The sequence below is a fragment of the Beta vulgaris genome, chromosome 6 (genome assembly GCF_026745355.1).
Source record: "Beta vulgaris subsp. vulgaris cultivar EL10 chromosome 6, EL10.2, whole genome shotgun sequence".
NCBI lineage: Eukaryota > Viridiplantae > Streptophyta > Magnoliopsida > Caryophyllales > Amaranthaceae > Beta > Beta vulgaris.
In genome coordinates, this window is record NC_079207.1 from 41422584 (window position 1) to 41445115 (window position 22532).

At 37.6% G+C, this 22532-nt stretch overlaps 3 protein-coding genes across 4 annotated transcripts; 1 reads left to right on the forward strand and 2 right to left on the reverse strand.

Annotated features, from left to right (window-relative positions):
- Window positions 1-2001: 2001 nt before the first annotated feature.
- On the reverse strand, window positions 2002-3849 carry LOC130591829 (uncharacterized). Its single transcript, XM_057395764.1, has one exon. The coding sequence runs from the start codon at window positions 3847-3849 to the stop codon at window positions 2002-2004; it is 1848 nt and encodes a 615-aa protein (XP_057251747.1).
- Window positions 3850-4655: 806 nt separating this feature from the next.
- On the forward strand, window positions 4656-12203 carry LOC104896817 (cysteine-rich receptor-like protein kinase 43). Of its 2 annotated transcripts, none has more exons than XM_010683610.4 (6): window positions 4656-4941; window positions 5049-5185; window positions 5803-6013; window positions 8613-8847; window positions 8934-9084; window positions 11437-12203. In XM_010683610.4, the coding sequence occupies exons 1-6, from the start codon at window positions 4887-4889 to the stop codon at window positions 11824-11826; spliced, it is 1179 nt and encodes a 392-aa protein (XP_010681912.1). In that variant the 5' UTR covers window positions 4656-4886; the 3' UTR covers window positions 11827-12203. The 2 variants fall into 2 exon arrangements, with proteins under 2 accessions (XP_010681912.1, XP_010681911.1); XM_010683609.4 differs by having other exon boundaries at window positions 4657-4941; window positions 5046-5185.
- Window positions 12204-12923: 720 nt separating this feature from the next.
- LOC104896818 (protein mago nashi homolog 2) lies at window positions 12924-17247 on the reverse strand. Its single transcript, XM_010683611.4, has 3 exons — window positions 16937-17247; window positions 15704-15880; window positions 12924-13274 (listed from the first exon to the last, which is right to left on the reverse strand). The coding sequence occupies exons 1-3, from the start codon at window positions 17153-17155 to the stop codon at window positions 13215-13217; spliced, it is 456 nt and encodes a 151-aa protein (XP_010681913.1). The 5' UTR covers window positions 17156-17247; the 3' UTR covers window positions 12924-13214.
- Between the last annotated feature and the right edge of the window lie 5285 nt (window positions 17248-22532).

The window sequence follows — 22532 nt, forward strand, 5'->3', positions numbered from 1 at the left end:
CCAGGGCTGCTTCGTACTCAGCTTCATTGTTGGAGCCTTAAACCCGAAGCGGATGGCATGTTCAAAGATTTCCCCTTCCGGAGATGTCATGACCACTCCGGCTCCGGCTCCACTCTGGGCTGCTGATCCGTCCACCTCGATTTTCCACCTGCCGATTCTCGCGCTGGTTCAGAGTAAGTTGTCTCCACTATGAAGTCTGCTAAAGCTTGGGCTTTGATCGCGGTAGCGGCCGGTATTCTATGTCGAACTCCGACAGCTCGATTGCCCACTTCAATAGTCTCCCTGTGGTGTCTAGTTTGTGGAGGGCTTTTTCCAAAGGCTGATTTGTGAGGACTTGGACAGTGTGGGAGTCAAAGTATGGTCTCAGCTTTCTTGCTGCAATCAAGACGGCATAGGCCATTTTTTCCAGCAGTTCATACCTCTGCTCTGCTCCGGCAAGTACGTGACTGACAAAGTATATGGGGCTTTGCTGCCCCTCCCGATTCACCAGTAACACCGCCGCGACCGTCTTCTCGGTTACCGACACATATAGCTGTAGTTTTTCCCCCAACTCTGGCCGGGTTATGGTGGGCAGTCGTTGGAAGTGCTCCTTTACCTTTTCAAAGGCTTGCTTCTGCTCTTCTCCCCATTCAAACTTCTTATTTCCTCAGAGTATTTTGAAGAATGGCAAGGCCTTCTCTGCTGATTTGGAAACGAACCTTGTTAGGGCCGCCATCCTCCCTGTCAGCTTTTGAATGTCCCGGATGCTCTTTGGCTCCGGGAGGTCACTGATGGCTTTAATTTTGTCCGGGTTGGCATCTATCCCCCTTTCGCTCACCATGAAGCCGAGGAACTTGCCGGATCGTACTCCAAACACGCACTTCTTCGGGTTTAACTTCATTTGGTGTTGCCGGAGTGTTTCGAATGTTTCTTCTAGGTCAACTATATGGTCCTCTTCAGTTAAGCTCTTAACTATACTGTCGTCCACATATACTTCTACATTTCTGCCTTTTTGGTGTTCGAAGATCTTGTCTACCAGCTTTTGATAGGTAGCACCGGCATTTTTGAGCCAAACGGCATTGCTTTGTAGGCGTAAACTCCCGCGTCTGTGATGAAGGCCGCTTTATTCCTGTCGGACTCGAGCAAGCTTATCTGGTGGTACCCTGAGAAAGCATCCATGAAACTTAACAATGCATGGCCGCTAGTTGAGTCTACTAGCTGGTCAATTCTCGGCAGTGGGTAGCAGTCCTTTGGGCAGGCTTTGTTGAGGTCGGTAAAGTCTACACACATGCGCCATGTCCCATTGGATTTTATCACCATTACTACATTTGCCAACCACTCCGGGTAGTCGCAGGGTTCAATAAAGTCTGCCGCCAGCAGCTTGTCTACTTCCACCTTAATGCCGCGTTCTTTTCTGCTGAGAAGTTTCGCTTCTTTTGCTTTACCGGCCTTACTCCTCGTTCCATTCAGGCGATGTACCATGAAATCCGGATCAATGCCCGGCATTTCGTCTGCCGAGAAGGCGAAAATGTCGGCATGCCCTCTTAACAGGGAAATTAAGTTGACCTTCACTTCTTCACCCAAATCAGATCCGATTTTCACGTTCTGTCAGGTCTGTCTTCTTCCAAACTTATTTTTCCGTTTCTCCCGCAGGGCTAGGCCTCGGCTGATCTGCCGGCCTTCCCTCGAAATTCTCCATGGACAGGTCCTTCCTGACCTTATTTTCCAGCCTTCTCCGTTTTCTTTCCGACGGCGGCGTGTCGGCCGGTCTTTTATGATCAGAGTGTTTTAGTGCGGTAAGGTAGCATGCCCTTGCCGACTCTTGATTGCCTCTGATTTTCTCCGGGTTACCGTCATTAGAGGTGTAGATCATGGTAAGGTGATATGTTGAGACCACAGCCTGGGCGTCATGAATTAGCGGCCTCCCAATGATGGCATTATACGCCGCCGGGACGTCTACAACCAGAAATTCCACCATGAGGTCTTTCGACCGGGACCCTTCTCCTATTTTGACCGCCAACTTTACCGTCCCTTCGGGACAACAGATGCTCCTGTGAAGCCGATAACCGGGTAAGAGACTGGTTTCAGACATGTTTCGTCAAATCCCATTTTTTCAAATGTCTCTTTGTAGAGGATATTGGCGGAGCTTCCTCCGTATACTAGAACACGGTGAACCATCGCATTGGAAATTTGCAGAGATACTACCAAAGGGTCGTCGTGAGGATAGACGATTCCCTTAGCGTCCTCTGAGGTAAAAGCTACAGACGGCATAGATGGGGGTGCCGGCCATTTTCTGGCGTTGTTATAGTTCACCTGGTGACGGACTTCTTTGAGGCTGGCTTTCGCCCCGTGAATGCTACCGCCTCTAGTTGGTCCTCCGCTGATGATGTGGATCTCAGTGATCCTGTCCTTTACCGGCCTTCTGTTGCCATTGTCGTCCTCCCTTGGAGGAGTCTTGCGATCGTTACTTGATAGGTACTGGGTAAAGTAGCCTCGCCTAACGAGGTCTTCAATCCCGTCCTTAAGGTCCTTACAATCGTCTGTTTTGTGGCCGTAATCATCATGAAGTTCGCACCACTTGGACTTATCCCTACCCTTATAGTACATTTTTCGCGGCCTTTGCCACTTATCGTCCTTACTATGAAGTTCAAAAATCCGGGCCCAGGATATTGTTAGAGGAGTATAATTGTTGTATTTATCTGGCCTCCCTTCGAACCCCTTTTTCACAAAGTTACTTTCCTCTTTTCTGCCAGTTGACTCCGATTTTTTATCCTTCCGGTATTTGTCGTCCCGGCGATCCTTATCTTTGTCTTTCTCTTTGTCTTTTTCTATGGCCACTGGCCTTTTTGCGTTAGCTGCCTTGTCAAACTCTTCCCCCCTAATGAAGTCATTAGCCTTTCCCAGGACTTCTGTTAGGCATGTCATCTTTTTTCTGCCGAGATAACTGCGAAATGGGGTGCCTTCTTTCAGCCCCGTCATTAGGGCCAGTACTGCTACTTCCTGCTGCAGTGTTGGGATGGTGACGGCTTCGGCATTGAAACGCCCGACATAAACCCTCAAGCTTTCAGTCTCCCCTTGTTTAATAGACATTAACTCGCCGGTTGTTCGTTCGCGACGCTTATTGCTGACAAAGTGTGTCACGAACATGGATGTCAGTTGTCGGAAATCGAACACAGTTGCCGGCGGAATGCTTTTAAACCAGGTCTGCCCCAACCCGGTTAAGGTGGATGGGAACACCTTACACCATACTGAGTCAGTATCAGTGTACAACATCATATGGCCTTCATAAGCCGAGAGGTGATCCTCTGGGTCCGTCTTACCGTCATACTTACATGTCGGCATTTTCAGTTTTTCCATGGGCTCCTGTAGAATTGCAGTGGAAAAGGGGGAATTCCGTAATGACAACTGCGCTCTACGCCGGTATTCACTTCGGCTTCTCGGCTGGGAGGAATGCTGCTGAACCTCAGTATCCTGCGCCTCCTCCTCTTCTTCCTCCTCATTCCCCACCTGCTCTGTGGGGGTCTTCGAATGCGCCACCTGATCCTGGTCATGCCGGTCTCGCTCACCTTGGCGGCCCGTCCATGGAGTACGAAGTTTTCTCACTGGACTGTGGGCTCTGCTCAAGGGTCGCTTTGGCCGGGGACCGGTCGGTGGAGTTCCGCTTGCCATTGCATGAAACACTTCCGCTGCGCTTCTGAGTTGCTCTGGGGTGAACATATTCTGCAAGGTGTGGAAGATATCTTCCTTGGGAGTTTCAGGAGTTTTCCTAGTGTTCACAGGCGGTCGAGTGTGCCTAGCGGCCGGCAGCGGAGTTGAATACCCCGGGGGTGCTTGGTCAATGGGGACATTGTTCTCATCGGTTTCCGGCATCCCTAATGGCTGCTTAGGATCCATAAGGGTTGTTTGGATGCAAGGGACGGCTTAGACTACAAGGTATTGTTCACCCCTCCTTCTAGCGCCAATTGTTCCGGTATGGGACAAATCACAGGGTTCTGAACCGGTAAGTCCTTGTGTTCAAGCCGGGTTGGATTCCTGCAAAATAGAATAAGTGAACTAGCCTCGGGGGTTGATCCGAGGAACGCCCCTCCGATGCCTAAGTCAGTATTAGGTTTATAGCCGGTAGCTCTCAAGTATAATGTATTGGGATTCGTGTACGTACCTTATGACTCAGATCAACGGAGTATTTATAGGGACTTGATTAAGCCCATCTCATTGTTGGGCCCGGTAATCACGGGAGAGATTCCCAAGAATATTCCCTTAGGAGATATTCTTATCTTTAACTGAAATATATCTTTTTAGGCCCGTAGGCATTGTAGATATAAAATGGATCTTAGCCCAGACTCGTAAGCCCAAAAGCTATTAGACCGGTATCAATTGAACCGGTATGGAACTTAGTCAGCCCCCATACAGTAAGCTAAAACTGCGGCACCCTGAAACCCAAGGAATTAAAAAATAAAAATGAATTGGTTGAGGCGCGTTGTTGACGATTAACCACAGGGCACAGGCAGAGGCGTTCCATGAGTTTTTTGTTTTTTCATTTGACCATTTCCACTACATGGTACAACGATGAAAAGTAAACCCGGAAAAGTTCCACGTATATGCATATGTAAGCTATCACCGCGTCCGTATTTCTCAATCGCAACTCACTGTCATCATAGCTAAAAACACTAAAACATTAAATTAGTCAATTTCAAGTCAACTTATTTGGCCCTCAAACATCTCTCTCTTCCCCAAAAAAAACAAACAATCTTCCTTCCATTTTCTATCTTCAATTCCCATTCTTGAACGCCAAACATCTGAAAAGTCTGTCATCTTTTTCTCTCCTGTATATCCTTTTTTTCCTTAACCAAATTTTCAACTTCATATTATCCTATCAATGGAATTTGATTCAAATTGTTAAATCAAATATGAAAACAAAAGACTTCATTAAGAGCATGATCAAACCATTCTACTCTCAAAAAGGTTCCTAAAAAAAAAATCTTACTAAATTACTTTGTTTATAATTACTTGATACCATGATCAGATCGAAGCTAACTTTATTTTTTTGTATTTTTATTTGGTACTAGAAGGATCAAACGAAGCAGACTTACAGAGGATTGCAGCACAAGAACAAAAGCAATTTTCATATGAGACATTGTCTAAAGCAACCGATAAATTTCATCCTTCTCGTAAACTAGGCGAAGGGGGTTTCGGTCCTGTGTTTAAGGTAAGCTATTACTTTCTCCATTTTATTTATTACTTTTGCAACATCGAATACTCCCTCCGTCGTTCCATAATACAGTGCTTGCATTCCTGGTGTCCCAAAATATTGTGCCTATTTCTTTTTTATCAATTTATTTGGATTAAATTATCATTCATTTCTACATAAAACTTTCCAAAATACCCTATTTTCTTTTAAAATATGTGCCCCTATTTATCGTTTTACACATTCCAAGGTATATTTATTGCTCTTTTATTTTATTTTAAAATAAAAAGAAGAAAAAAACTAGTTCCAAGATAAAAATACCCGATAAACATTTACTTAAATATATATTTTTGTGAAATCCTAAAACTCTTTTCATTTTCCTTAATTTTTGTAAAAAATGAGAAGTGAACACTATATTATGTGACGGAGGGAGTATTAGACAAGGTAAACGAACAAAAAAAAAAAATTTAAATACGGGTTAAAGGGAAGGTTTGGGTTTATATTATTAATTTTTTTTTCCCTACTCCTTGTCTAATTCTAAAACTGGGAATTGAATTTATATGATAAAGAAAAAAAGAAATTTGGTAGTACCCAATACTACCCATGATGAGAAATTGAGGATTATGTTTTGGGTGTAGGGAAAATTGGTGGATGGGAGAGAGATAGCAGTGAAAATGCTGGCAAAACATTCGAGACAGGGGCAGAAAGAGTTCGTAAATGAGGCAAAGTTGCTGGCTCGAGTGCAGCATAGGAATGTTGTGAATTTGTTGGGTTACTGTACACATGGCGAAGAGAAGCTGCTTGTTTATGAATATGTCTATAATGAGAGCCTTGACAAGCTCCTCTTCAGTAAGTTCTTCGCTCTTTTTGCGTAATTCTGTTTTTTTTTTTCCCTATTGGATATTTGCTGAATGTGAGTTGTTTATAGTGTTGGAATTTTCTATAAGGTGATTTTCTGAAGTTTGGTTTGGCTGTGCCTTATCACTTATTGGTTTTAGTAATGTATTAGATGGCTATTGATGGTAGAAAAAGGGTCTATGGCAGGTGTTGCGTTGTGATTGTAAATACTGTTACATATTGGCATTTCGCCGAATGGCAAGTTCAAAATTTGTTACAGAATGATACTTCCTACATTTAGAAATAGTTGCACCATTTCATGTTTCATGTTTACCGATGCATGATTTCAAATATTAATATCTTTAGTTATCAATTAGTAAAAATTATAAAAAGCTAATATTAAAAAAATATATACATTGAGACCAAACTAACGAAATCTCATACGACTATATTTTTCCTAAAACATAAATCATTAAAGACAATTAAAGTGTAAGCTATAAATAGTAAACATTATGCAAATGGTGCAACTATTTCTAAACGGATGAAGTATTTTGTAACGAGATGACATTGTTTAGATTTACTCTAAAACCGCCAAATCAATGCTAACTGGTCAATATGGCTCTCAAAGTGTGTACTGAGATGCCCATGGAATTGTTATCTGCTTGTAATAAGCACATCTGACTTCTGGTTATGATGCTTGCTCAAGTGTTATATTTGAAGCACTTAGATGTAGCTTCAACAGTGAAGATTTATACGAATGAGGTTTTTCTTTCTGCTTTGAGAAGCGACTAATAATTATGCCTATACAAGCATGCTCTAAGTTTGTTTATCTCACATATTGCTTCTGGTGAGGGTGTTAACAGAGTTCATATAGAACTGACCCGATGCAATGCAAACCAAAAAAAAAAATTCGAATTTCAGATCTAACAGACAATCTGACTTTGGATGCATTATGGGTGAATACAAGTTGGATATTGGGATTTCTTGCATTAAATTCGATCGGATCACTTCGACACTTATATTTTGAACTATTCGGCATACTGGGATGACATATTGCATTAAATTACTTGCATTTGGAAGACCCCCCCCCCCCCCCAAACCCCCCCTTCCTTGAACAACTAGCTGCAATACAAGAGCGAGGACAGGAACTTAGGAGAAAGTTTACATCTTCAACAGCATGCATAAGTCTGAAGAGACACTGATAGTTCCTCAAAGTTAGAAAGCGATCATACCCAAGCCTTTACATTTTAATCGCAGCTGTCATGGTGGAATTCTACCTGGCATACCTGCATCAAGAGTCAAATACCAGAAGCTTAACTCACGCAACTAAGAAACAGTGTGATAGTGTTACATGGTCCAAACAGCCAGATTTTCTCGGTGCGTAGCTTTTAGTCATTTTAATTTTTAAGTACTTTAGTCATTTTAAGTACATTATATTGTTGAAAGTAATATACCAGTATATTGTATACCACAAAGAGAAATTACTGTGTTCAAAGTAGTGTTATAAGGATGCCACTTCTTTTCTGTGCAATACTTTGGAAAAGTTGCTTCTTATTTTTCCACCTATCATGTCTAATTGCTACTCTGATTGTTGAATGCTGAAAGCTTTTAAGCACTATTATATCAAGATTGATTGTTTCAAAAAAGGTGTTGGTAGTGTTAAGAGGAAGCGGAAATTAATGTCTTCTTGACCATTATAGCTTTTTCTTCTGTGATTGATCTCACTGCTACAGGTTATTCGTTGGTCCAAGGAGATAGTTTCAATGCTGTATGTAATCATCAAGCTTACTTTTCTGTCTTTTGCTCGATCATGAACTATGGATGCTATGTTACCTTTGCAACTTGTCATGACTTGCAAGTTGCAAAATATCTCACTTACAAAAGAATATGGTTTCAAGGTTGAAATTGTATGATTACTTTGAGTTTCTCTACCCACGTTGTACTCGTTCTTTCTTTACAGTACAGTTGTTTATGTCTTATTTCTTAATGTCTGCTCACTTCGTCTGTGCATTGAAGAATCCACTGATCTTTTGAAGCATTTATGGGTCAAAGACAAGCAATTGGGAGTGAAACCAGAACCATTTAATAATATGGGAGCAATGATGATATTTGAAAATTATATTCATGTTCAAATGCCACTATTAGTTGGTAAAACTTTCAGAATATATATATATATATATATACATTGAATCTATTAAGGTCATCGAGCTGATAGCGTGCATGGCCTTGAGCGAGTGTATTGACTATAGAGCATACCAACACCGAGCATATAGGCTTGTAATTTGAACGTATTTCGCACGTTTAACATCCAGGCCTTCTATCTATTGCTCACTAAACATGTGTTAGTGATTGAAGCCATAATTTCTGACTATTTGTGCCTCCAACTTATGTATACCATGTAATTGATTCAAGTTTCCTTTTTTTTTTTTTTTTTACTAACACCATGTTGTATGATTGTATTCATAAGACCCTGACATCATTGACAATGACCCATGCTGTAACTTATTTATCTTAAGCGACTCAGAAGATGTTATTGTAGTTCTAATTAATGCTGATCCATTTATAGTCAATCAAAACATTATGTGATACTGATAATGTCTGTCTGATGCAGAACCAGATAGACGTCAAGTGCTCGATTGGAAGAAACGGTATGAAATTGTAGCAGGCATAGCTAAAGGATTGTTGTACCTTCATGAAGACTCACATAGTTGCATCATTCATCGCGACATCAAGGCCAGTAATATCTTACTTGATGATAAGTGGATTCCTAAAATTGCTGATTTTGGCATGGCTCGCCTCTTTCCTGAAGACCAAACGCATGTAAATACCAGAGTTGCCGGTACCAAGTATGTTTTTACTTATTACAAGGTTTATTTATTCCAATGCAGCAGCGTTCTGATTGTCTGACCTGCCATTTATTTGATTGAAACAGTGGTTATATGGCTCCGGAATACGTCATGCATGGGCATTTGTCAGTGAAAGCAGATGTATTCAGTTTTGGAGTGTTGATGTTGGAGTTGATTAGTGGTCAGCGGAACTCCTCATACAACCAAGCCTTTGAGGCTCAAAATTTACTTGAATGGGTAAGTTCTTGGATATATGTATTGTACTTTCCATTGAGCATCGAATGAGGAATTAAGGAGTCTTGTGAGTATATAATTCATGGTTAGCAAATCTCTTGTTCTGGGTATAGACAACTCATTGACATACGATTCTACGAATGATCAACTTATAGATTTACGACGGTCATTTACTCACTTCTTGCTTTATTAATGTTATTGTTGATCCGATGGCTGAATACGAGTGTATGATGATAACTGTGACATATAAATCTTAATTATGGTTCTGCTTGAATTTGACATTTTTGAATGATATCAGGTGTTGAAACTAATGATTGTGCACGTAGAAGTGAACTCTTTATTGAGGGTTCATACTTCATAGGTTTTGACCTGATGAAACTCAATATCTGTTTGGGTTTTTCTTCAAGGCAAAACCGTAAACTTGAGAGTTGTTTCATGTTTTATGAAAAGAATTATCTAAAAAAAAAAAAGATGTATGGTTTTGCCAACGAAACCATAGAATCAGTTTCCTGGATATGACACTGTCTATATTCAGCCAACTTTGTGGAATTTCCAGTTACACGGTATTCCTATTTCATAATACCAATCACCTAGTTATATCCTATTCCTAATAGTTTATTTGCTTTTTTTCTGTGCTCCAATAATAACTTAATATTTGGTAATATATGTAGTTATCATGTGGGGTATGGTGGTAGGTGTGCTGTTTACTTTTTGCATTATATGATGTCTGGGTGATGGTATGGAGGCTAATTACAATTCTGACTAATCAAAGTTTGGTCTAGATCAGGTAATGACTTGGGAAATATAAGCCCTTTGTCTTAACATAATAGTGCCTTTTTTCTAAGAAAGGGCAAAAATAATTGGTCGTAGATCTCTTGTTTTCACTTTTCAAGGAGTGCAATCTTTTATGAAGATCTGTTGCTGAAATTCAATCCACATGGCTAATTTCAGCCTTAACTTTGTTTTCTTTTTCTTTATTTTTAATGTGTCACAGTGGGTTGGAAGACTTGACTTATTGGGATATTTTTATGCGACCTTTTTAAATAAACTTTCTTATGTTTTAAGGCTTTGTTTGGTAGGAAGGATTTGGATGGAAAAGAAAGGAAAGGAAGGGAAAGGTAAAAACAAACTTTCTTATGTTTGGTAAAAGAAAATAAGAGGGGTTTGATTGCAAAGGAGAGAAGTGGAAGGAAAAGAATACTCTTAAATCCTTGCTTTCCTTTCATGCCAAAATCGGAGGAATTTGACAGGAAAGAAAGGTAACAAGCTTTTTACCTATGTTTTCTTTATTTCCTTCATTTCCTTTCCTAATGACAACCAAACATGTGATTCCGCTTAAATCCACCAAGTATACCAACATGGAAAACTACAACTACTTTCTTTTCTCTTCTTTTCCTTTCTTTTCCTTTCTCTTCCTTTCTTTTCCTTTACTTAACTAAATAAAATACCAAACAAAGTGTAAAAGACTCATTGGGAAGTCGGTCCTTGATGATGTATGTATCTGTAGCGCTGTACCATACTAATGCTTCTAGAGAAGCTCCTGCATTGAGCTTGGTGTTGCTGGGCTAGTAACGCTTACATGTCTTGCCTATGTTATGACGTCGCTTACAAGTTTTTGATGTTTGAGAAAGGCTGAAAAAGGAAAGTGAAGGGATGGGGTCTGTGTAGAGACACTCGAGAGAGAGTGTAAGTTTACAAGGCATATACAGCTACAACCTTGTAAATTGTTATATGAAATAAATCACTGCATTGTAGTAGTTTGTAAGATATACACTGCTACAAGACAACCTAAAACTTAAATGTAGCGCTATAAACATCTACCACCACAATCATATGTTATACCAAAGCTACTTGTATTTTCGATTCAGATTTGGTGGGTTGGCAACTGCAAGGGAGTTTGGCAAACATGTACCTTTATCTGAGGTGGCGATTGTGATTGAAGCCAAACTCAAGCTATATGTTTGAATCATTGAATGACTTTTGTTCGAGTCATCCCGTGTGTTTATAGATTGTCTCTTTAAATATTACTATTAGTTTACATAGAAAATTTCCTTACATTCTACTTTTTAAAAGATTTGCATCTTTCATGAGGTTGTGCGATCCAACTTTACTAAAGATACTTTGGGTAGGAGAATCCACCTTAGCCTTCCCCCCTAATCCAATGAGCCTTGCTTGTGTAGTTGGGGGCAGGTTGACCCATCACCCATGCACGCATGTTCAATAAAACATTTCTTCTTACCCACCTTGAGAAAACAAAAACATTATCCTAGTGAATATTGTCTATACTTGTTTATGGAAGATGCACTGATGCAATATTTAGAGTTAAAACATAACGACCTATATTTTGATTGGCAGGCTTACAAGCTATTCAAGAAAGGTAAAAGTGTGGAAGTGCTGGACGCATCAATAGCCGCCACAGAATATGCGGAACAAGTAGCTTTGTGTGTTCAAATTGGGTTACTATGCACCCAATCAGATCCCAATTTAAGGCCATCAATGCGGCGGGTGGTGCTTTTGCTGTCAAAGAAAACGACGAGTCTGGATGAGCCAACCAGGCCAGGCTTCCCCGGTTCGAGGTATAGGAGGTCACGGCATCCAGGGGCATCATCCTCAAACACTGGTTCTTCAGGTGCATCTTCCACTACCAAAGCAGATTACACCACGAGTACGATGACTGTCACAGCCAACACCCCTATTGCTAGGAGTCTAGGTTCAGATCCTCTTGGCAAACGGCCTGTGGAATAGTTTCGATAATGCATCTGGAGGATAGATATTAGATTAGAAGTGAAGTGAAGTGAAGTGAAAAGTATTAACATGAGAGGAAAAAAAAAACGAGGACCAGGAGGGTCTTGTCATTCTTTTTTATTTTGTACATAATACATATTATTTCTCTACTATTTTTTTATTTTTTGGTTTTATATAGTGCCTTTTAGGAATGTAAATGGGAATAGGTTGAAAGGAAAGCTAGAGCATGTTCATACTGGTTCATTTAGGGGTGTAAGCTGCGAAAACTTTAAAGTCCAATCTAATTCAAACTTATTGAATTGGATTGGAGATTTTTTGGACTTGACTCGGATCCAAATTTTCCGAGTCTAAATATTTTCAAATTGGATTTGGACTCACTTCTTTGTGGTTTAATAAGTCAAGTTCAGGTCACAGTATTTTATGTATAATATATATTTTCTCCGTTCTATTTTAAACGAAACTTTTGTTTTTTAACGCAATCCAGTGCACTTATTTAATCATTAATATCTTTATTTGTGTACGCTTAAAAATATAAAAATGTTATAATTTGATAATTTGCATCAAGGCGTCTAATAAGATCTCACTTGACTATGTTTTTCTTTATATTATGGCGATAAATTGGAGTCAAAATTGATCAATGAATAGTGTTATTTCAATCAATATTTTATTTAAAACATAATGGATAAAGTATTTAATATTTATATATATAATATAAAGAATGTATGTGACTTTATTTTATGGAATGGATATAATGAGCTTAATTTTTTAAATTCAATTATGACAAAACGTTGTGAATCATCAAATCTAAATCGAGCAAAAAAATAATATAATAATCGAATTAGACTAAATTCGAAAAATCAAGAAAAAATTATTGGACAACTGGACTCAAAAAATATTTAGATTCGACTTTGACTCGATTTCTCGAGTCGAAAAAACTTTAGACTAAATTTGAATTTGACGAAGTCAGTCCAATCCACTTACACACACAACCTCTCAATCAAAATGATACCCTAAAATTGAGCTGTTTTTACGAATTAAATGACTTCACAATGCAGGATTAACTGAACTAACTGTAATGGAAGATTGAAACACAAGAATAAGCATAAACATCGAGTGCTGAATATTTCTTAAATTGCAAACGTCATAAACTCTCCAAAAACACAAGATGCCAAAAAAGAACATCCAGAAACGGCCAAACCAAGTTAGATACAAGAGACATACTAACTCAATCCCATTCAATTATGGAAACCCCCAATCCACTCCGTTTCAATCACATGTGGGCACATTTCAATCAACATACATCAGCAGGCGAACAACCAGTTCTGTGCAAACATATAACCAACATCCACCAGCTACTCCAGGATATGATAGCACATGATGGAATTAACTCAGATTGGCTTGATTTTGAAGTGAAGTGAGATCAGTGAGAATACAAAACATTTCAAGTCCTGCAACAGCACGAGGCAAAAGATTTGTTAAAGCTCATGCACACAAAATAATTTCCAGCCAACACAATGATCACAAATGACAGACCCATGTATCAACTGAAAACTTTTTTATCCCCTGCCTATAACATAGCCAGACAGAAAGACCATTGTGTTTTATCACCTACAGGTAATAAATGACATCTCTCCATTCGGTGTCATAAATAAAATAACAATCAACTCATTCGACCAGCACCTATGTTCAAAAACTGCTAAGAGGATCATAAGTTCATGTTACCAATGTTCTTTTTAGTTATAAGATTGGTCCCTTCGAATTTGTCATTTAATGTCTAGAATTCGGAAGATTTACCATCGTTGTTTTCACAATACCGCTTAAGATATTCCTACCTTACGCAAGGGAAACAGAAGCAGAAAGGGTAAAATAAAAGCAACCTCCATCTCAGCAAAAACAGGAAGGCTATTGCCAATTGACCCTTACAATAAACAATCTAGCACAAGCCAAAAAAAAAAAAACGAGCACATATTTCTTAGACCATAAACAAATATTTGTGAATCTTTGACTCCATTAAATGGACAAACCTTAAATAAAAAAAAGTGAATCACTCGAACTGAACCAAACATTCTCAAAACCAATATCTTCAATATCCAGATTCGAGTATCCACGTCCCAACTCAGGACAATGAAAAAGATTTAACAATATGTGAAGCATCCATGACTTTGTCATAGTGATCCTTGTCACTCGTATTAAAGACATTAAGTGCACTAAAAAAGTACAACAGTAATTCTGCAACACTTAGCCACACCAATAAGGGGGGAGAAAAAAGTTTGCGATCATCATAGTTTTTCTGAAGTGATGCGAAGGACAACTTGAGCTTGTTAAGCTCACAAGGCCAAAAAGAAGAAAGATATGCACAAGAGAGATCGTGTACAGCATGCAGTAACAAGGGAGAGGGGGGGGGGGGCTATAAATTATTTTGCTGATGGAGGCAGCATCATTGTAAATTTAACATCCCTAAGATGCAACTAACACCACAAAAATCCAACTCCCAGCACAATACTTATTGCTCATGCAACAGCAACTAAAGATTTACATGAGACAATGTAGGAAAGGCACAATCAAACCATTTAGCAATTCAAAACCAAACAAAACAATGTTAATGAACTTGCAGGTTGACTTTATGTCAATGTTCTTGAAGATGCAAGAAGAATAGAAGCTCACGACATTAAAAATCTAAACACTGCTCACTTCAAATGCTAAAATCTAATTAGATGACCAGCATCAAATGATAGCACAGCCAGACAGGATAATTATTGAGCACCATTGAGCAGGTTTCATGAGTCACATGGGTGTGAAGACCAACTAAAGACACACTCATAACTCAGGAAGAACCACGGAGTTATCATTCTGTTTGCAAAAGTAGCATGTTCATTAAACACCCCCGGTGTTTGTTATGTTGTGTAAGGAAACACACATCCAAAATAAACTTCAATAAATAACTACAAATTTTTTGCCAAATGCAGCCCTTTAAAGTGACCACGTTGTTAATTGCAACCCTTTCATTTCAATCTTTTCAATTGCAGCCTCAAATAAACAAAACACTTTTTAGTTACAGCCCAAAAGGAGTGAAGATAGGGTTTCGCACATTTGGGGCTTTTTGGTTTTCGATTTAAATTGAAGCAATTTTATGCTATTAAATGAGGGATCTTGGTCGAATTCATAGCATAAAGCCTGGGTGAGTTTTCATTTACAAGAACTTCCATTTTTTTATAGTTTCGAACTCAAATCTCCTCATCTCTCTCGCGTTTCCACAGTAAGCGGCAAAGGCGGTGCGCCTAGCGCCTCGCTGGAGGCGCGCCCCTCCTTGCGCCTGTCGTAGGTCACTTCGCCTTGGTCTTCGGATGCGATTTTACTCGTGCCTGAACTCTCCCTTCGGCCGGCGCACTTTTTAAAACTAAGCCTGTAACTAATCAATACACGAGATGTGGATGCTGTGATGTGTTACAATGACTAGAAAGTCAATTCAACACAATATTAAGTAATATCGAAACTTCAATAAATAAGAAAGGATGAAATCACAAAAGACACATACATCAGTATTCATACTCTGTCCTGTAAAATTGCTTAAATTAAGACATGCAACCAAGGAGCACTACAAATATCCTATCAAACAATGAAAACCTCTGGCCAAAACAGTTCAAAGAAAATTTAATATAGGAAGGGTTGCAGAGAAGAACAAAACAGCTTTACTTTCAAGTGCATACACTATAAACTATAAAGTATAAACAAATAGCAGATAGCATCTAAACAACAAGCTTTTGAAAGGTATTTCAATGCAGGATTGCCAAAATAAAGAACAGGCATTAACTGAAAAGGCAAGGAAAAGCAAAGTTCAAGTTCAGAGATAAACTTTAAAAAAAAAAAGAGCACTGACCTGAACAAGATAGTAGAAGATGCGAAGTCCTTCAGGATCTTTACTACTCTGGACATCAACAAGTGAACCAATTTTTGAAGTTGTAAACGAGATATGCTCATTGCCCATCACAATCTCCAGCTCTTGCCTCCCAATAACGTCAGGTTCTGGCCAGAGGTTATCATCTTCCTTCATAATCTGATAAAACAAATATTTCAAAAGAAAATCAGAAAGACAACACATCAGAAAAGTATAAGCACTCACAAGCATCATTGGCCATCTTTTCTCGCATGGTCTTTATCACAATCTTGAGCATACTTACACATCTCAAGGATCAAAAACACCCAACAATAAATAAACACTACCCATGAAACTTGAAGTGAGTGTGCTTATACAGACAAAAAGCCACCAAAATAAATCCAGAAAGCTACAAAAGCCACAGCAGTCGAACAGATATATCAACAGATATAAACTAGCAAATGATCATTACTTCCTTCTACTAGTCACTGGCATATTCCAGGTATACTGACCAGTGACCAGACCACTTCGAAATCAGAAAAAAAAAAAGTTAATAAATGAAAAGTTATGACCTGACACAAGAATTGACCCAATTCATGACCTAACCAACAAATTAGGTTCGAGAGTTTGCATATCTCGACCACAATGAACCACCAAGATGGAAACCTGTAGCTTCAACATATATGAACTAGCAACTGATCATTCATTAATTCCTTCTACTAGTCACTGGCATATTCCAGGTATACTGAGCAGACCATTTCGGAATCAGAAAAAAAAAGGTTAATAAATGAAAAGTTATGACCTGACACAAGAATTGACCCAATTCATGACCTAACCAACAAATTAGGTTCGAGAGTTTGCATACCTCGACCACAATGAACCACCAAGATGGAAACCTGTAGCTTCAAGAATTTGTATGACAATTCACAAGAAGCAAACTCAGACAAATCATTGAAAAAAGTAGACGCCCTATCTTATTTTCACAAATTCTAGAATGAGATGGGTGTATACACGAGGTAATTTGATTGTTTTGCATTTCCAAACCATTTCACATAGAATGAGAATGGCAATCGAAACCCTAACTATCAACAATTAAATAAATAAAAAGGCAGGAAAAATGGGTAAGTTTAAACCCTAAAGGAGCCGCTTATTTTGAAATGGCAATCGAAACCCTAACTATCAATTAAAACAAAAAAAAAAGATGAAGAAATAGAGAGGAGGAGAGAGAAAGAAGACCTCGCTCTCGGAAATGATGCGACGACACTCGCGAAGAACGGCGGGGGTGAGGAAGACCTCCTTACGAATCATGGTGTCATTTTTATAGTTGGAATTGTTAGCATAACGAAGCTTGCCGTCAGGACGAAACTCGAACTCAAGGAACTCGTGGCCGAACTTGCCTTTGTGACCAACATAATATCGCAAGTAGAACTCCCCTGCATCTTCCTCTCCTGCCATGCCTTCTCGCTCTTCTCCTAGAGTATCACAAATAAGAAACAAGGAGAAGGTGTTATTTTACTGCTAAATGCTCTTCCGATTTTCAATATCTACTTGTAGCCCAGCGTGATACTCCAAATACCCGGTATGCCGTATGGGGCAGCAGTTTCCCCTACCAGGACTATTTTGGTCATTTTGGCACACAAAAAAGTAAAAAAAGAAGCTCGTTGATGGCACGAACATTTCAATTTCCAATTCAAAAGGTTATTTTCTCATTGCACCTTTACTCACAATTGAAAAATAAGATCAAATCATCAATCTTAAAAAAAAAAACTTCTTAATAGTGATTAAGAATAAAAGTGTGAGATGAGTGGAGATGATTGGAAAAAAAAAATGCATAGGATGAGTGAAAACTTTATCAGGCGTAGGGGTGGGACCCACTGCCTAATCTGATGAAAAATATTTTTTTTGGCTTTTCCCCATCCAAAACGACGTGTTTTGGCCAGAGTTAAGCCAAAACGCATCGTTTTGGCTTGGGGAAAGCAAAAAAAAAAAAAAAATTAACTCTAGTCAAATTTCTGACGCGCGTCAGAATTATTTAACACTTGTCAAATTCTGACAGGTGAGAGAAATAATACAATTATAAATATTAAAAATGTAATATCTTACAAAATACAAAGCGAAAAAAAAAAATTAAAAAATACCAATGACTCTATTTTTCATATATCTACATTTCTACAATTAGAGACCCATTTTAGTATTTTGGATAATTTTTTTTTCTAGCTATTTACTAATTTTCTATAATTTTGCTTATTTTATATGAACTATCTTCCACTTTTACACTTTAAAAAAACAATATTTTTGTACATTTAAATTAGTTAATGCTAAAAATGCTAATTATGTATTTATAAATTAATTTTTTTTATTAATTACTACATCCGTTTCCTAAAGATCTTTCTTGTTACTGTTACTACAGATACCAATGAGAATTAATTTGTGTAGGGTGTGGGGTGTGGGGTGGGTAAAGTAGGAGAGAGAAAGAAGTTAAGATGAATAAACAAATAAAAAGAGTTTAAAGTAGGAGAGAGAAACGGAGTAAAATTGAATTAATAATGTAATGGTGGACCATATGATAGGTATATGAGAAAGTAAAAGTGGGGGAAAATTCCAAATAATGAATAAAGGAAAAGAGAGAAGATCTTTTAGAAACGCACTTAAACGGAAAGAGGTAAGATCTTTAGGAAACGGAGGGAGTAGTTATGAATATTTAATTTTATTAAAAAGTAAATAATAAAAATATTATATAATGGTGATGGGGTGATGAGAAAGAAAAAGTAGTTGGATGTGGTAAAAAAATAGTTGAGTAGGTAAAAGTAGTTGGGATGATTTTTTTTTTGGTTCATTGTTAAGAAGATAAATGGGAAAAGATTGTGGGATGTTATTTTTTAGAGAGAGAAAGTTAGAAAGAGAGTGGGATGATCTTTTTTTAAGATTGTGAGTAACGATGCTCTTAGTCTTTTTTGCAAAACCTTCATAATTGAAATTCTTAATTATGTCTAATACTCAATTTCATTGATTGAAAAAGTAAAAAAAAAAAATTCATCCCAAACAAACGCTAATACGAATAGAGAAAACTTAAAAAAAAAACACTTCATGAACGAAGATAATATATTCCATAGGTTTGTTAGAGGGTTTACAAATTTGCATCGAGAAATTAATTTACATGGAAGATCATAGTTGATAAGCTCTCTTTTTAGATGGAGAAAGGGGTTCTAATGGCTTAGAACAAGTTCTCAAGCAAGTTAGTGATTCAATTTTTCCCCGTCTTTTGGTCTTTTTCTTTATCAAGTTTAACTTTTAGTTGATTTTTTTTTTTTTTTAATCTTTGATTTAGGGGGCGTTTGGTTCATATAATGGTATGGGTTTGGAATCAGGAATGAAACCAAGGTGGTATGGGTTTGGAACTTGATACTTAATACATTGTGTTTGGTTTCATTTAGAAATGAAAAATCTTCTTTTATTTGATACCTAGAGGTAAGGTATGAGCCATACCCACCTCGCCCCATGGGTTTCTAAACCCCATACCTTCTGGGTTTGAGGTATGAGTTTAAAATTTAGAAATAAGTTAAACACTAGGTATGGGTTTTGTTCATTCCAAACCCATACCTCATACCTAAAACTAGTGAACCAAACACCCCCTTAGAGATTTGGAAAATATTACTTCACACCAAGAACCCTAATTTTGATTGTTTTAGATGATTAAGACCTTCTTGGGATTTGATCTTGTGTGTTGTTCTTTTAATTTTGGTTTTCGAACAATTGAATTGTGGGTAATTGTGTATAGAACTTTGGAGTTATATATGGATTATGTCTTATGAGCTTAGGGTCTTGTTAAATGATTTTGTAAATGATTTGTTGTGCAGATGATTATTGTTGTTAATTTCTACTCTATTAGCTTATCTGCTTTCTAATGGTAGTATAAGATTAAAGAGAGTTAAAATGTGAAGAGTTGCTAAGTGAATTGGTTAAAAAAAAGACTGTGTAGCTTGAGATCTTAATGAAGATTGACTCGTTGTCGCTTGTTGTGTTTAAAATCTCCACTTTATATAAATGGTCAGTTGGACTTGCAAAGCTTTTCAAATTGGGTTAAGACTACTAGTTGAAATTTCGATTCTTCAAATATACACGTAGAGATTTAAGATGTTTTTGTTTTTTCAGCAGCTGACAACCCGAGAACAAGAGCTTGTAGGATTGAGGAGTCTGTCACGTAGGATCTATTCGATTTTGCGCAGCTGCGCAATGGCAGAAGTAATATATGTGTTCAATTGTTTGTAAATGGATTTTGCTTTTAGTTGTGATCATAGAAGATGTAACACCCCGACAATCCTCTATTTTCCAATATAAAACTTAGAGAATTATCAAAGTATTATCACCCATGTGATAACGTATCGACTTATTCAGTTTGTAGCAGAAAACATAAAAATAAACTTTATAAATAAAACTTAGTCAAACCAACAAAAGTCAAAGTCAACAACAATTGTCAAAACCACCTACAATAATTTAAGTCAACAACGAAAAGTAAAATCAACTATGATAAATTATCTCCATAACTCTCCAAGTCCCGAACCCATGATGCATCATTTTCAAACATGTAGATGGACAATGCATTATTGATCCCTAGAGACTGCTCACTAAAATGGGTTACACAGGATCAATAAGGCATAACCATGATCAACATACACACAAAAAAGCACGTAATCAGCAAAGTTGAGTACTACATAGTTACAAATAAATAATCCTAACATGAAAACTACATAAAAAACAGGAATAAATAATAATACAATAACCTTGCAGACAACCTTTACTGAACTAAACTTCACAACCAATAATTTAATTACTTTAAATGGAATAGTCAATGGAACGAATTGTCTGACTAAAAACCAAGACGAAATACAGGCACGACTCCGTATTCCCATGACCTATGATATCAAGGAACCTTTAAATAAAAATAGGACACGATGGTCAATTTGGTCCCAGGAAAAGCCATAGGCTACCACCATGTACTCCAACTCTCTACTTATCCAACACTTCAAACGTGCACAAGTCTAAAGCTATTGCTATCCACATTCCACTTTACGGCTCCGTTTGGTTGGATGTAAAACATTTTCAATGTAAAATGATTTTCATGGAAAACAATTTACAATGGAAAACAAAATTATAAAATTAGTTTTCCATTGTTTGGTTGCATGTAAAAAAATGATGGAAAACAAGGAAAATGAAAGAGGTAGTAAAAGGATTGTACAAAGGGGAGTGGTGGAAAATGTTTTCCTCCCAATTTTGGGGGAAAATGTTTTCAATGGGGTGGAAAATGGTTTTCCATCCCAAGTTTTACATTTTAATATTTTACACCAAACCAAACAATGTAAAATAGGAAAATAGTTTTCAAGGAAAACGTTTTACACTCTACCAAACGGACCCTACATAATTGATAGTTTATTACTTGTTATGAGTTACAAGCAATGCAGATAATACAATCAGTAGATGATCATAAACTTCCACATTTATCTTATGATTAGATAAGTGATCAAACAACTTGACAACCCAAGATTAATTCCAACTTTAATCCATTCTTTCTTATTTGTTGAACCTATCCAACAACCAACTAACCTTTCAAAGGTATAAAATATCAACTTATCAAATAAGGCATCCGGTCCTTATAATGTAGTGAAATAATAAAAAGAGAACAACATGATTCAAATAAATAAATAAATAAATATTAATCCCTCATATGAATGAATACAATAAATTTCCCAAATCTCATATGCTTGCATCAATCTTCCATACAAACATAATATAAATCTCATGATCAACATGTTTCACACAACGGCATAAAACATGCAAATATAACATAATAGAAATCATATATGAACTCAAAGTAGTTCCTATACATGATACTACATAATTCTCATCCTTATAATCATGATACTAATCCAATTAACACAGGTTTGTACGTACCTTGTGTAGACAAATCGAGAGGCCACTTTCACAACCTTAAAAGTCGCCCAAAGAGAATTCTCCACCTAAAACAACCAATATAAATCCATAATCAATCCTTTGTAAATTTACAGCAACAATAAAATTCTTTAAACCCTTCATAAAAGTGTGTAAAAACCTTTTCCATCATCAAAACTTAAGTATTAAAGCCTTCTAGTATAGTACTACTATACTAGTCGTCAAAACTCTAAAAACTCATGTTTTAAATTCATGAAGCTCCATCAACAATACTCTTTTCAAATTTTCACCAACATATTATATATTAAAACTCTTTTTAAACATGCTTAAACATATTTAAAATCATAAGAACTGTTGTAGCCTGGAAATCAATGGCTCCTCAGGGAACACGTGGATCCATCTGGAGCATCCACGTGTCTCCTATCTACAAAAGAAGTACATGGCAAAAAGAAGATGGTTGAAGTACAAATTTTCACTAAGGGAAAGTACCATGCCATCTTTTTGGCCTGACATACATCTAGGCCCAAATCTCAAAAAACGGCTATATATGATTGGTTGATGTGTACTCCCCAATCATTATCTGCCACGTGTAATGCTCTAATTTCCTAGCCAATTAGGTACCCTTAAATTAGGGTGACCTCAAAGTACAGCAATCAGACCCCAAACATTATAAATAGTTCTTGAAATCAGGAGAAATGTACCTTTTTATGAGCAGGGTGTATTATTACTCTGTGAAAACTCTCTCTACTTTTCCTTATTATTCATGATACATGACTTAAGCTTCGGAGGGGGAGCCACCGCCCAATTGAACCTCCAAGGTGGGTCCTTTTTTTGCAAGTTCGGGAACGAAGCTCAAGTTCGGGATTTATCTGACTAGGACATCGTT